Raw genomic sequence first — 14,063 nt, forward strand, 5'->3', positions numbered from 1 at the left:
TGACTGTAAACAAAGCGGTGAGAGTAAATTAACTTGTATTTATGAATAAATTATATTTATGTAAGTTATAATATTAAAACCTAAAAAGGAAGAAAACCTTTTTTTTCAGGGCATCTCTCTCAGCAATAGCGTCGTTCAACTTTGAGGCCATGCCTCCCATCTCTCCCATAGCAACCTCCATCCTTCCTCTCATCTCTCCGTCTTCTGATGTCAGTTTCTGATCATAATAAATCAAACAAGTGCACCACCTTGCATTACAATGTTACGTGAAGTAATCCCGCTCCGATAGCTCGATTGATTTAGAGCCTGACTACACGAACGAAGAAAGTGCAAGATCAAGCGACGGTAGTTTGATCCTCTAGCTGTGCGCTTGAGCAATGTATTTCAAGGACAGATCTCCCTTCAGTGGCATCAGATGGATGGAATAATTCACAGACAACATTTCAATAGGAAACTTCAACACGCACACGGCTCCTAGCATCTAATTTAATTTAATGCCTATTCTTGCAACATGCAGACACCTTGAAAAGCACTTTGTGGTGGGCTTGCTGTTGCACCAATTCACTGTGTTCCTCTTGCAATGCATCTAATTTATCGAGTAGGGTAGCACGAACAACAAGGAGGTAGGCCACCTGAAACAACCAACATACTATGCAAAAATTGCAATAAAAACAAGTCTACTAGGAGTCTTCTTACGGCGAAGTCGTCTAATCTGATGATGTAAAAATACAAAATACATTTCCCAGGCACTTTCTACAGTGTAACAGAACACGATGGTAAAACGTTGACAATACGACACATTTCACATGAACCACTATGCAAAAATACTCTACTTAAACTGGCAAATGTGCTTTAGGTATACTGGGTCGGTCGGTAGTACGGGAATCAAGCCGTTCCAAAGTGTCTTACCTGCTCACTAAAGGAACTCCCAATAAGCTCATCAAGGTTTTCCTGTCGGCACATCATTTCGATCTCTTTTAACTCTTTCTCTGCATGACAGAACAATAAAAGCATGAACGCAAACAATTATAAATTCCATGATTGGGATTTTACATCTACACTTCCGATCAGGTTTATTTAATTCAAGACTAATGCAAAAGCAAAAAGTATCAAGTAAGCAAACAATTTGCACTTTTTACAAGTGAAACATAGTAACCCGTTCCTTTTTTTTACTTTATCACAAGCTCGTTTCATATAAGAAAAATTTAATTACTTTTTGTGGTGACACCCCTTATGATATTTTGAAAATAGAACATCAAACATGTGCAGTAACTTTAAAGCAGAATTATTTAGACCAGTGGTTCCCAACACGTTTTTAAGGCGACCCATTTAAAAAAAAATTCAGTTCCGTAATATCTTGCGACCCAAGGAAATTGTCGTAATATTTTAAAAGCCATACAAGATTGCTTTGCAAACAAACAGCACTACAAAAGCAGTAACTTTTTCCGAAAATAATATGTTTATCAAATCACTAATGAGATAGCTGTGCTCGCTTGCTGTCAGTGAGTTTTTGAAATCGGGGCGTTATTTTGCTTAGCCATAGCCGCTTGTCATCTTCAACTTCCAGACGATTTCGCTGTTTAATTTTCCATGCACACATGGCGCTAAATCCAGTCTCACAAAGCCAAGTTGTTGCAAATGGAATCAGTTTTTGAATCACTAATTTTAAAACTGTGGGATACACTTGTACATGGAAGCCCAAAAGTGAATGTTTGCAGAATCTTTGGGGTATTTGTCTTTGAAGGACGCAAAAGAAATACGATTTGCTGCTTCTGTCGCTATGTCCATAAACTGTTCTGAAACATGGATGGGAAGTTGAGGCAGATCTTTTCCAGCAAATGGATCAATTATCTAATCGTTTTGGCTACTAGGTGTTAGAAATTCTCCATAGTAGGCTAGTGCACAGCTTTTTGGCAAGCTGTTCCAGGTGTCCAAATATGGTTTGCTTAATATCAACTTTTTTGCCACAAATATATTGTGTTAGCTGAGGAAACATATTATAGACTCACCTCTGAGCCTGGTGACATAAATTTTCCAGAGTATGAGTTTTTTGTGGTAGGCTAAGCAAAAACTTTTGCGGCGTGATCAATCACCGTAAAACCATTGCCTTGCATAGATAAATTTAGAGAATTCAGAGAGTCAAATATATCGGCAAGGTAAGCAACTTTTGCGTTGAAATTTTCTTGCAAAACTTCTCGGCTAATCCCACACAGTTCTGTTGCCTCAGGAAGATAGCAATCTCCTTCCGCAAATCACAAACTCTCTTCAGCACACGACTCGTGACAACCATCGCACTTCCGTGTGCAGCAGCAATGCTTGATAATCATAATCCATGTCAGTGCACAAAGAAGAAAACAAACGCCCATTTAGTGTCTTTGCTTTGATGAAGTGTACACACTTTACAGCATCATTCAACACTTCATGCAGCTCGACAGCTTTTTTGCAGCAATGGCCTCTCTGTGGAGAAAGCAATTTGAGTCCATACAGCACTTGGGGCGTTTTACCACACCAGACTTGATGCCAGCACAAGCTGCTGCACCATCGGTGCAATGGCCAGCACATTTATCCCAAGGAATGAAATACTGCGTAAAGAAATCATCCAACAATTGAAAAATATCTTCACCCTAGGTGTGTAGTTTCAGCGGTTTGAATTTTTGTTGGGTTTACATTTAATAATAATAATAACAATAATAACTTGGTATAAACAAAAACTGTTAAAATTTCTTGCACTACGAACATGCTACAAAGCTTTCCGATGTCTCGACATGAAAAGTTTCATGACTACAGTTTTGTGATCGATCTTTTCACGTTTTAAATTTTTTTTATTCTTATTTTTTCGTCCAAGATACAATATGCCTGAAAAACAAGCGACCCAAAAAATAACCAGGCGACCCAACTTTGGGTCGCGACCCATGCGTTGGGAACCACTGATTTAGACTGTTCCAAAGTAATTATTGAACATTTTATAGATTTGTTATATTTGTTAATCTTTTGTGTTTTTTAATTGTCTATTCTTGTAATTATAAAAAAATATTTTATATGTCGGATAATGACGTGGCGATATCGAAAATATCTTACAGAATTGAAAAAGAATAGTCTACTGTCGCTAAAAGACCTTAGTTATTGTAGCGACAATAAATCAGCCCTCCCATTATTATTAAAGAAAGAAAGAGAAAACTTTTATTTCGTCTGTTGCGAGAATAGTATGGTACAATTATATACAATACGTATTTTAACTTTTAAAGAAACAGTGCGCACTTTTTCATTTCGCAAACATTTGATCCGTACAGAACAAAAATACTTAGTTGAATGAGTTTCGCTTTTAGCAGCATGATCGTTGCTTACTTCACAGTGTAGATTCAAACGATCTGTTATAGCCTGATGCTGCGGGTTCTTTTTGGCAATACCAAATTACACTAGCTTTCGAAACACAGTTCATGTGCTATGACGAATTCGTCATAGCACATGACTAGGGAACTGTGTTCCGAAAGCTAGTGTAATTTGGTACTGCCAAAAAGAACCCGCAGCATCAGGCTATAACAGATGGTTTGAATCTACACTGTGAAGTATGCAAAAATACTTAGCTTGCAGCTGTTTGTTTTCCCAAATTAAAATATCAACGGAAGGTTCATTCCATGAAATCTTTAATCAATCAGTTGTTAAATTGATGGCTTAAGTTGCAATGGATTGATCTGAATTCCAAGTCTGATTTACTTCAATCGCTAGCTAGTGCTCTCAGGCGCTATAAGACGTGTGAATGAAATTTTATTATATTACAAGCAACAACAAAACTTATTATGCATTAAAGAGAATTCGCACAAGAAATTGACATCCCGCGCTGCGCAACTCGAGCACCTGGCAGGCTCCAGCTGGGGAGCAGGAGTTGACACTTTGCGTATAGCAGCCTTAGCCCTTGTCTACTCTTCAACAGAGGACTGTGCACCTGTTTGGTGCCGCAATGCTCACCAGTTGCTCACTACCACAACATTGACACCGCCATAAACAGCGCTCTATGCACCGTGACCGGATGCCTACGTCCCACACTATTGGACAATCTCTCTATTTTTGCTGGCATCCAACCTGCTGAACTTTGTCACGGAGAAGCTACTCAGTCGACGAGCATTGGGGCCCAACCATCTTCTTTACTTCAAGGCCTACAGCTTTACTACAGCTTTACCCCCGTCGACGACTGAAATCAAGGCACCCATTCGTGTCAACTGCTCAACTTTTGATTAACGAAGCTGATGAGCACGACATCTCTGCGGTTAATTGAGTGGACCATAAGTGGAATTCTGAATGGAAGTCAAGTACCACCAAATTCCATTCGTTCATCCTCGACTCTGACAGATGACCTGACACTACCAAGACAGGCATGGGTGCACCTCAACCATCTTCGCACGGGCGTCAGACTTTTCTGCTCAACCATGCGCCAATGCGGGATACTATCCCATGGGCTGAAAAACAATGCACATTGCACAATATGAATAAAATAGCTCTATAGCAATTTAGATACCACAACAGACATAGTCTTGCATTATTATTAAATAGCTGTGGTAATTGCGGTTTCTCGCAAGTTTTTGGAACAGAGTTTCCTATATTCATGCGTAAATTTGTGGAAAACCTCTATTACCAGAGCGAAACCGCAGCATTAGGCCAAAAAAGAAGAGAATGGTCAATCTGCAGTCATGATAAGATACAGTATAATGGACTTATCAAGAAAATGAAATATCTTCTGACAGGTGTCAAACCCACAACAATGCTTGATATGAACGACTCGGTCACATGTCTTGTAATACAAACGAATTTATTTTCGCACAAGTCAGTTCAATCGTAAACAGCTAAAAATTCGATTTCGATCAGCTAGCAGCTAGAATGCTAGATCATCTTCAGTTCAGCTGAAAGCAAACAGCACAAAAAATCAAATGATGAAGGTGCGAAAGAATGAAAAACGTTTCACTCTTGCTACGTCAAAGAATAGATGGAAAAGACTAACAACCAAATGCAAATTAAATGAAAAATGGCACGAAAGAGTATAGTCTAGTATAGTTAGAACTTGAAGCTGAAGAGAAACAAGCACAACTTGGAGCAGAAGCTGAAGAGAAACGGGTGCAACTTGAATTGGAAAAGTTAAGGCTTGATTTAGAAAGACAAAAACTGGACAATGGTGAGCGATCTAATTTTACTAATGATAATGTTCGAGATGTTATTGTGGCGCAAATTAGACGTCCAGATTTGCCATCGTTTGTTGAGGAAAAAGATAAGTTGGATAGTTATTTGTTAAGATTTGAAAGATATGCTACAATAGCCAAATTGGAGAAGACGACGTGGGCTACTCAGTTAAGCATGTTGTTGTCGGGGCAAGCTCTTGATGTATATTCAAGACTTTCACAAGAAGATGCAATGGACTACGACAGATTGAAGTTAGCTCTGTTGAAGCGTTACAATTTTACCGAATATGAATACCGTCAAAGATTCCGTGAGGCAAAGCCTGTGTAACATGAAAGCCCAGGTCAATTTATTGAACGTCTAAGAAGCCTTTTGCTAAAATGATTTGAACTCTCGGGGGCTAAACAATCGTTAGACAAATTGGCAAACCTTATATTTGAAGAGCAATTTACAGAGTCATGTTTGAAGGATCTTTCAGCTTATTTTATGGAGAGAAGTCCAAAGACTCTAGATTCTAGAAGATATGGCCAGTGTGGCGGAACAGTATCTAGTTGCTCATGATGAGAAGTTGTCGATCGAAGAGACGTTGTTATGCAATAATGACGAGGAGCAAACAAATAGTTTTAAAGGAGGTGCTGTTCCAAGAGAATTACGTTGTTTTAATTGTAATGGCTTAGGTCATAAGTCTGTTAACTGCCGGAGGAAGACTAACAGAAATCATCAAGATGCAAGGAAGTGGTGCAATCGTTGCAGTAGACAAGGATACGAAGTGAAGGAACGCAAAGACAAGTCGTTTTCCCTATCCAATCAGTCTGGGAAGAATGGGAAAAACACGGACGTTTATCGAGGCGGTTGTGTGATAATGATTAATGAACCACCGCTTGAGGAGGAGAAACCGGATGAAAATGATCAGTTGGAGAAAAAAACGGAAAAGAAGGCGATAAAAGATGCTTGTGAAAAAATAATACCTGAAGTAGTGACTGGGACAGTCGGAAACAAAAAGATAAAAGTTTTGCGTGATACTGGTTCTACTGTACGGGTATAATGGTGAAGAGAGATTTAGTAAAAGACAGTCAGTTAAAGGGAAAATCCGACCATGTGATGTCGATTAATAACACTTTAATCCAAGGATCGTTAGCGAAGATATACATCGAAACTCCGTATTGTAGTGGGACTGTGAAAGCATTATGTTTACAAAACCCTTTAGTTGATCTAATAATCGGAAATGTTATTGAGAGAGATTCTGGAGTAACTTGTTGTGGCAAGAATGGTCACTTTGGTCGAGATTGTTCTGCAGATAATCAGCGACGATCTCACGATTGCGGATACTACGAGCGCGAAGAACCGAGGAGAGGAGGCAGGCGAAGACCATTTGGAGTTTGCTATAGATGCGGTAGACGCGGACACTTCGCCCGGGAGTACGTTGCTTACGGCAGACATTCGGAAAACAGACGTTGCCGTGACAACCACTGTTCCCGATGTGGGGAGATTGGACACATAGCCAGAAGCTGCCCTTTTGACGAAAAGGCTTGCTACAACTGTCACAGAGAAGGTCATCTGACCAAGGACTGTCCGGAGAGGAAGTGTTTCCGATGTAAGAAGATGGGTCATCTTGCTCGCAGGTGCACTGAAGACATTGAGGAATGTGGAAACTTTCGCAGTAAACGTGATAATTATTGTTTTGAGAAACGCTGTCGTTGGTAGATCATGCAACGATGGACTAATGAGTCGTTGGAGATAACTTATGAGAATTGTTTTATTGAGTAATTAATTGTTTTTGTAATGTGTTTTGTATTGATTGTGCTGTTATATTGTTTGCAACAATATTCTAAGGAGGGGCGTATGTCACAGTCAATATGCGAACCTCACGACAGGCTGCATTATGTCTTGACCGAGCGTACTATTTTAATTGTAAACTTCTTATGCTACATGTTATTATCGGTTACAGTCCTGCAGTGACCTCTTATTGCGAAATCCTTATTATGTGACTATTTGTGGAACATTCTACCCTACGTGCAAATCTGGAAGCTTGTTTGAGCTTGCTTCTCACATTTTACCAGGTCTGAGGTTTTATGACGTCACAAAGATGTTTACCAGTACTAAAACTTGACAAAACAATGAGTTCTTATGATGTAACATTATCATACCTTCTCGAAGTTACTAGACCATCAAACCTACTATAAATAGTAGCGTAATTTGCGTAAATTATTATTATGAGAGATGGTAGATTGTTGTTGTAGTAGTTGGTAATTGATGCAGAGATTATTGCTGATTGAGAGTTGAAGTAATTGAATACCGGTACTAGTAGATGAGAGTTGGTGCTGATATAAATTGTGATTCGAAATTAGAGTTACATGAGAAGCTGTGAGTGAACCACGTTAAAGTCGATTAAGAGTTGCAAGCGTTGGAATATATTGCTGTTCACTGTTACTTTGATATTTGTTGGAAGTGTTGAGCCGTTCGTTAAAGTCCTTCAAGTATTTTCATATATCATTTCACTGGTAGAACACTTCGACATTTAATTGACTGCTTTTCGATGATAACCCATTAAACTACGTCATTAATCCTTTCCAAGTCTCTTTTCTGGTAAGAGATAGAAAGAAATCGTGACAATAAAATTGTATCATCATAAGCGTAACAAGGAAACATCAACTATACGCAAAATATTGGTTAAATTGACAAATAGGATAAAGTCTGTGCTTTAACTGGTAAGGCGCTGTTCTGGCAAATGTAGCCTACGCTTATCCACTCTTAAAAACTCATAAACTTACACCACAACAAGTCAAAACAGCACACCCTCAAAACATCCCTGCAAGTCTCCACCAATCAGCTGGCAACATCACAACATCCAGTCTTTTTGGAACATTTACTACAACCCATCAGCACATCATTCTGCAAAACTGGAATAACTGAATAGAATGCAAAGACAGCAAACATTATATTATTTGGAAATGCTCGTCGAATGGGAAAGCCAACTAACCCAAAAACAACACAACCAAGGATCTGTTATACTTGGTGGCTGCTGATGTAAAAGCTCTTTATCCCAGCGTGAAAAGACAACTTGTAAAAAATGCTTTGACCTACACCATTGATCAACATGTCCAATTTCCCAAATCAGCCACACAAACACTTGTAAGAATTGTAGATCTTATTTTATATTGTTTAGACCAGTGCTCTTCAACAGGGGTTCCGTGAGTTTTAAGGGTTCCGCGAGGGTTCCCCGTTTATTTAGGGAAATTGATTTCTTGCTTCAGCATTTCTATGCGTCATTCCGATTTCTTTAGATCACTGCACCTCATTCGCACTCCAAGTAGATCAGTTTGTTAAACAAGAGGTTGAATGCAGTCAACAACAGAATAAAACATTGATTTAATTAATGCTTCACTTGCTGTTTATTGTTATTCAATCAACAAGAACGTTATTGTTGCAGCACAGTTATAGAATGTTGCCGATGTACATAAAAGATTTGAGCATTGCTAGTCTTGGGACAGTAAATGAACAACTCCCGTTTGTGCTTGAAACCGACGCATCCGACAACGCAGTATCAGCAACGCTGAATCAGTAAGGACGGCCTATAGCTTTGTTTTTGAGGATGCTAAACAAGAGTAAAATTCGATATTTCAGCGTAGAAAAGAAGCTTTAGCGATCGTCGAAGCAGTACGAAAATGGAAGCATTTCCTAAGTGGTCGTCATTTCACGGTTGTGACGGATCAAAGGTCAGTTTCATTCATGTATTCAAGCACAAATCACAACAAAATTTAAAACGATAAAGTGCAACGATGGCGCATGGAACTGAGTGAGTTCAATTTTGATGTTTACCGCTCTGGGAAATGTAACTCCGCTCCTGATGGACTGTCCTGAGCATACATTGCTACGATGCATAATAATGTGCTGCACGATATTCATGCAAGTTTATGCCATCCTGGTATAACCCGTATGCTTTATTTTGTTCAAACTAAAAATCTACCTTATTCTGTCGACGACGTTCAGAAAACGGTGCAAAACTGTAGCGTAGGTGCAGTAATCAAACCTAACTTTTATAAACCACCTAATGCGCAGCTTGTTAAAGCTACCCAACCGTTTGAGCGACTGAGTTTAGATTTCAAAGGCCCTATGCCGTCTGTGTCCAAGAACAAATACATGTTAACAGTTGTGGACGAATTTTCTCGTTTTTCTTTCGCGTTTCCTTGTGCAAGTACTAATGCGCAAACTGTTATTTCTTGTTTAAACAAATTGTTTGCATTGTTTGGTATGCCTGCGTATGTACGCTCCGATAGAGGCTCGGCTTTCATGTCCAAAAAACTATCATCGTATCTTAATAGTCATGGTGTTGCATGCAGTAGGACGTCTGTCTATAATGCTCCTGGAAACGGACAATGTGAAAGGTACAATGGAATAATTTGGTCAGCAGTGAAATCAGCATTAAAGTCTCGTAAACTTGACATGTAGCGTTGGGAAAGCGTGCTATACGACATTTTGCATTCTATCCGCTCTTTAGTTTGCACCGCTACAAATGAAACGCCTGACGAAAAGTTATTTGTGTATAAACATCGATCGTCCTTTGGAGTCTCTATGCCGACATGGTTATCAACACCAAATAAAGTGTTTCTACGGCGTCATGTTCGTTTATCAATTTAGTATAATCCTGTTGTTGACGAAGTAGAGCTCATGCATGCCACCCCTAACTATGCTCGTGTTCGATTTCCTTCTGGCAGAGAAACAACGGTTTCTCTCAAAGATATTGCACCATTGGGACAATCGGATGAACCTGTTTTACAGATTGACCAAGATGTTCCAATAGAAGCAAACTTAACACGTTTGCTCCCTCCGGTGGAGAATGGTGAGGCTATTGCTCTACCCAATGGAGTTGTAAATAATGACGTGACTTCAACATCACCGGTTGTAAATTTAAGTGTTCGTAGTAACGATGGTGACATTGTACAACGTGAAACTAATAGTAGGGTCAAAATAGGAAAAACATGGGCTAACGCGAAAAAAATTGCAAGAAAATGTTTTATTGGTTTTTCCATTGGCTTAACCTCAACAGAACAACATATGAAAAGTTTTCCAAGATTTGAGCATCACAAAGTCTGAAATCTGACGTCACAAAAAGTGGCCTATTTCCGGCAAAAAATCTCTCTAGACTTCCAATTGTGAACCAACATAGCTGTTTATCTATAATTTGTTGACAATGAATTCATAAAATAAGTGCTAGTGTTGTTATTTTTCCATTATAATAGAATATAGATAGACTTTGCTTGTGTTACAATTGTTTGATATTATGACGTCATTATTATGTCATGATGCCTGTAAGAGATAGCCGCCTCTGAACAAGCAGTTTCACTGAGCGATTATTACGACATGAAGCGTTGTGCAATATTTTCTCCGCTGTGACTGACATGTGCGAAGTGCTGCTGCCGATAAGAAGCTAGTTACAGTGTCAGTGTTATCTAGTAGCAGTCAGTATAAGTACAGTAAACTGTAAAGCAATGTGTACATATAGTTAGGGATATAGTTACATATAGTTAGTAGAAGTGTGAAATAGTGTTGATTGTGGGTTTAATATATTCTGTGGCGCTGTAGAGTGCCTTAGTGTGGCAAAACGCTTTCTTTGGTTTTCAAAACATTTCTTGCTAGAACTAGTAGGCTACGTAACAGCTAGTTTTATGCTTGAGGTTAATGTTAACTTGTGATATCTGGCAGGGTATGGAATGGAAGAAGTTTTTCTCTGTCTTCCATCCTGAGATTTTCTTCCATTCCATTTCCATTACTTACGTAATCAAACGGCAACTTTTACTCGGTTTATTTTACATTTTTTTTATATCTTAAAATCGAGTTAGAAAGTTAATGATGGAAGACTGTCTTCCATCCCATCATCCAAATCTTCCATCCTATTGTTTTAGAACATTTTCCATCTTCCATCGCAAAATCTGCCTTCCATCCCCCATTCCCTGATATCCAGAACGTTTATTTCGCTTCAATACATATTTTTTATGTCTTCAAAAATTATTTCTTATTTGTGTTTCAGGCCCTAAAATGAGTATAGTTAGTCAAATATGCGTCCTTTGCCAAAAAGAAGTAGAAGAAGATAAAGACAGTGTTGAAATCAAATCAAAAGGAGCAGAAGGCATCAACAAAGCCAGTATCCAGAGGGGAGACGTGATAACCATAGCTGCAGGTTCTAGAGTCCACAAGAAATGTCGCATGAAATATATCAACAACAAAAAACATTGCAGTAGATAAGAAAGCTAAATCTGCTTCTGCTCCGTCTCTAAAAAGAAGTGCTCGTGCGTCAACAGGATCATTTGATAATTGCTCTGACTGTCTATTTTGCTGGAATAAAGTTTCTACTAGCAAAACCAGTGCAGCATATGAAGACTATAGTTTTGTAAAAACGGATACATTTGCACACAGGATACTTTTGACTTGCAAACCACAAAATGATGATTGGGCATTCAGGGTCCGTGGGCGGGTCGAATACTTTAGTGGAGAACTACACGCAGCAGACTGCATCTGCCATCATTCTTGCGATACCGTACCAATTTTCGGACGTCTAGGGATGTTCCCGCGCAGCATAGGTTAGATCAACCATGTAGCAGCAAGAAGAGAAAGATTGGACGTCCGATGATGATCGGGTTCAGGCTTTTTCAAGAGTTTGCACATATTTTGAGGAAAATGATGAAGAACAGTTGATAATTAGTGACCTTTGCAGTAAGATGAAAGGATTTTTGCATGACAGTGAGTCCAGTGCGTATGGTAACCGGTATCTGAAGGCCAAATTGCTTGCGTATTATAGGATTCTGTATTTTTGGCTGAGAGTGAGGGCGAGGGGTTACAAAACATTGTAACTTTTCAAGAAAAAAACTAGCAAAATTCTACGTGACTATTTCAAAATGCCAAACAAGGATGACGAAGATGCCCAAAAGAAAATAATCGCGATGGCTGCACGATAAATCAAAAGTGACATTAAGACTTTAGTCACACCTATTCTGAACGAGTATCCGAAGATCACAAACTTACAAATCGAATCAACTCTCGAATATGTTCCCCAAAGCTTGCGATATATGCTCCAGCAACTTCTAGTGGGAAAAGACACCCGCAAGGAGCAGGCAAGTATTGGCCATTCAATAATTCAAGCAGTTCGCCCAAGAACAATCGTAGCTCCTTTACAGCTGGGACTTGCTGTACAGATGCACCAGCATTATTGCTCCAGGTTCCTCATTGCCAGCCTATCTGCCATGGGTTATTGCTCTTCCTATTCTGAAGTCCGACGCTTAGAGGAAAATGCAGCATCCGCAGTTGCTCCGGATGTCCTTGGTGGACAGGCAACCACAGAAGATACAATGCTCCTGTTTGCTGCTGACAATGTTGACCACAACATAGTGACTTCAGATGGAAAGGGAACGTTCCATGGAATGGGAATGATTGCTGCTGTCACCCATGGCATGCAGGTCTGCTTCTTCTATACCAGAGGTGTGCAACCTTTATTACAGGAGGGCCATATATAAATAACTGGGTGAAACCGCGGGCCGCACGTTTATTTAACATATGGTTTCTAGCAGTTGCAGGAACAAAAATGTATTTTTGTTGTTGTTCATGTTATTCTTATGGCATTATTAGGGGTTATCTCTTTGCAGATATAATAAGTCAAGACGCATAATTTTGTAAAAAAAACTGCTATTTAAATTTATTGTCATACCAACTTTATTGTCAGTTCAGTGAGAAATTTGCAGCTGTTTTTTTTCCGACTGCTTTTTCCCAATTTACTTTAATGGAAGTGCTCGCAATTCGAAGTCCATTTTCCAAATGTTTGTCTGTCAGAACCGATCGATAGAGAAATTTTATGACAACCATTTTAGAAAAAAATTGTTAGCACAAATACGTTGAGCCAAAAAGAGCCATTTTTGAAGCCATGAGTTTTTTCAAATGTGGAAAGTCACCTTGTTTAAGATGTTTGCGGTAAAAATCGCCAAGATTCATTGATGAATACTTTGCAGTTCAAGTTGGATATCAGCTGGTGCTTTGTGAATGTCTGTCTTGAATGGCGAAGAGAATATACCAAACGAATGTTCATGAGATTTGAAGTCCTTGAAACGAGCCAAAAATTCATACAACAACTTTTCAAGTTGGTCTGCAAATTCAGTTTTCTTCTCAGGATGCATTCCATAATCTCTCAAAGTAGGCTAAGTTGGAAAATGGAAAAATTTTCAGTCTGTATGTGAGCTTTCCAAAGTCGTAATTTGTTCATAAAGCCTTTTATGTGAACATACATTTTTACGTTCCTAATGATTAAATACAATGGATTTGCGGTCACCGGTGGGAGATTTCTAAAATGATTAACAGAAGGTGCGAAATCTACAGTAGGCTACAATAATCCACTCCACAATGAATCGTTCAAACGTAGGCCTATCAGACTAAACTAAATTATAAACACGTTTTGCGGGCCGCGCACAATTCAAAATTGGTACATCTTCGCAGGCCGCACAATTTTTCTTTGCGGGCGGCATGTTGCACACCCCTGTTCTATACAATTGGTAGACAAAAATTGCGTGATCTCAAAGTCACATATGAGACAAAAGTCCCAATTAAAGACTACCGTTTCGCCAAGTACTCACGCAGTAACATCAAGTTCAGAACGTTACCAAATCTGTGTGAAGCTGACCGCAGAATTGATTTGCTTTGAGAATTGTCACTCAAATTTAATGTAAAAGTTCCGAACTGGCAAGGAATGAAGAACACAATGTACAGTAGGCGTGAACATCCAGGTCAATCGTCTGTTCTCTTCCTACCAATGATCGATATGTACCCCGGCGACAAAACATGCATTCTATCCACACTTTGACTTCATCTGCAAACTCGCAACAAGGCACAACATTCCACCTGTTATAACTTTTGAT

The 14,063-nt window shown here is 39.2% G+C and overlaps 1 protein-coding gene across 2 annotated transcripts in view; it reads right to left on the reverse strand.

Annotated features, from left to right (window-relative positions):
* The window catches only part of LOC145785507 (uncharacterized), a 92,333-nt gene that overhangs the window by 44,931 nt on the left and 33,339 nt on the right, over positions 1–14,063 (reverse strand). For both annotated transcript variants that reach the window (XM_082597160.1, XM_082597161.1), the window contains 3 exons: positions 910–989; positions 522–632; positions 98–217 (listed from right to left, as the gene is read on the reverse strand). In XM_082597160.1, coding sequence (XP_082453286.1) covers positions 98–217; positions 522–632; positions 910–989 — 311 coding nt within the window. The remainder of the gene's footprint in view (positions 1–97; positions 218–521; positions 633–909; positions 990–14,063) is intronic.

This window comes from Aplidium turbinatum, chromosome 16, assembly GCF_918807975.1.
Source record: "Aplidium turbinatum chromosome 16, kaAplTurb1.1, whole genome shotgun sequence".
Classification (NCBI taxonomy): Eukaryota; Metazoa; Chordata; class Ascidiacea; order Aplousobranchia; family Polyclinidae; genus Aplidium; species Aplidium turbinatum.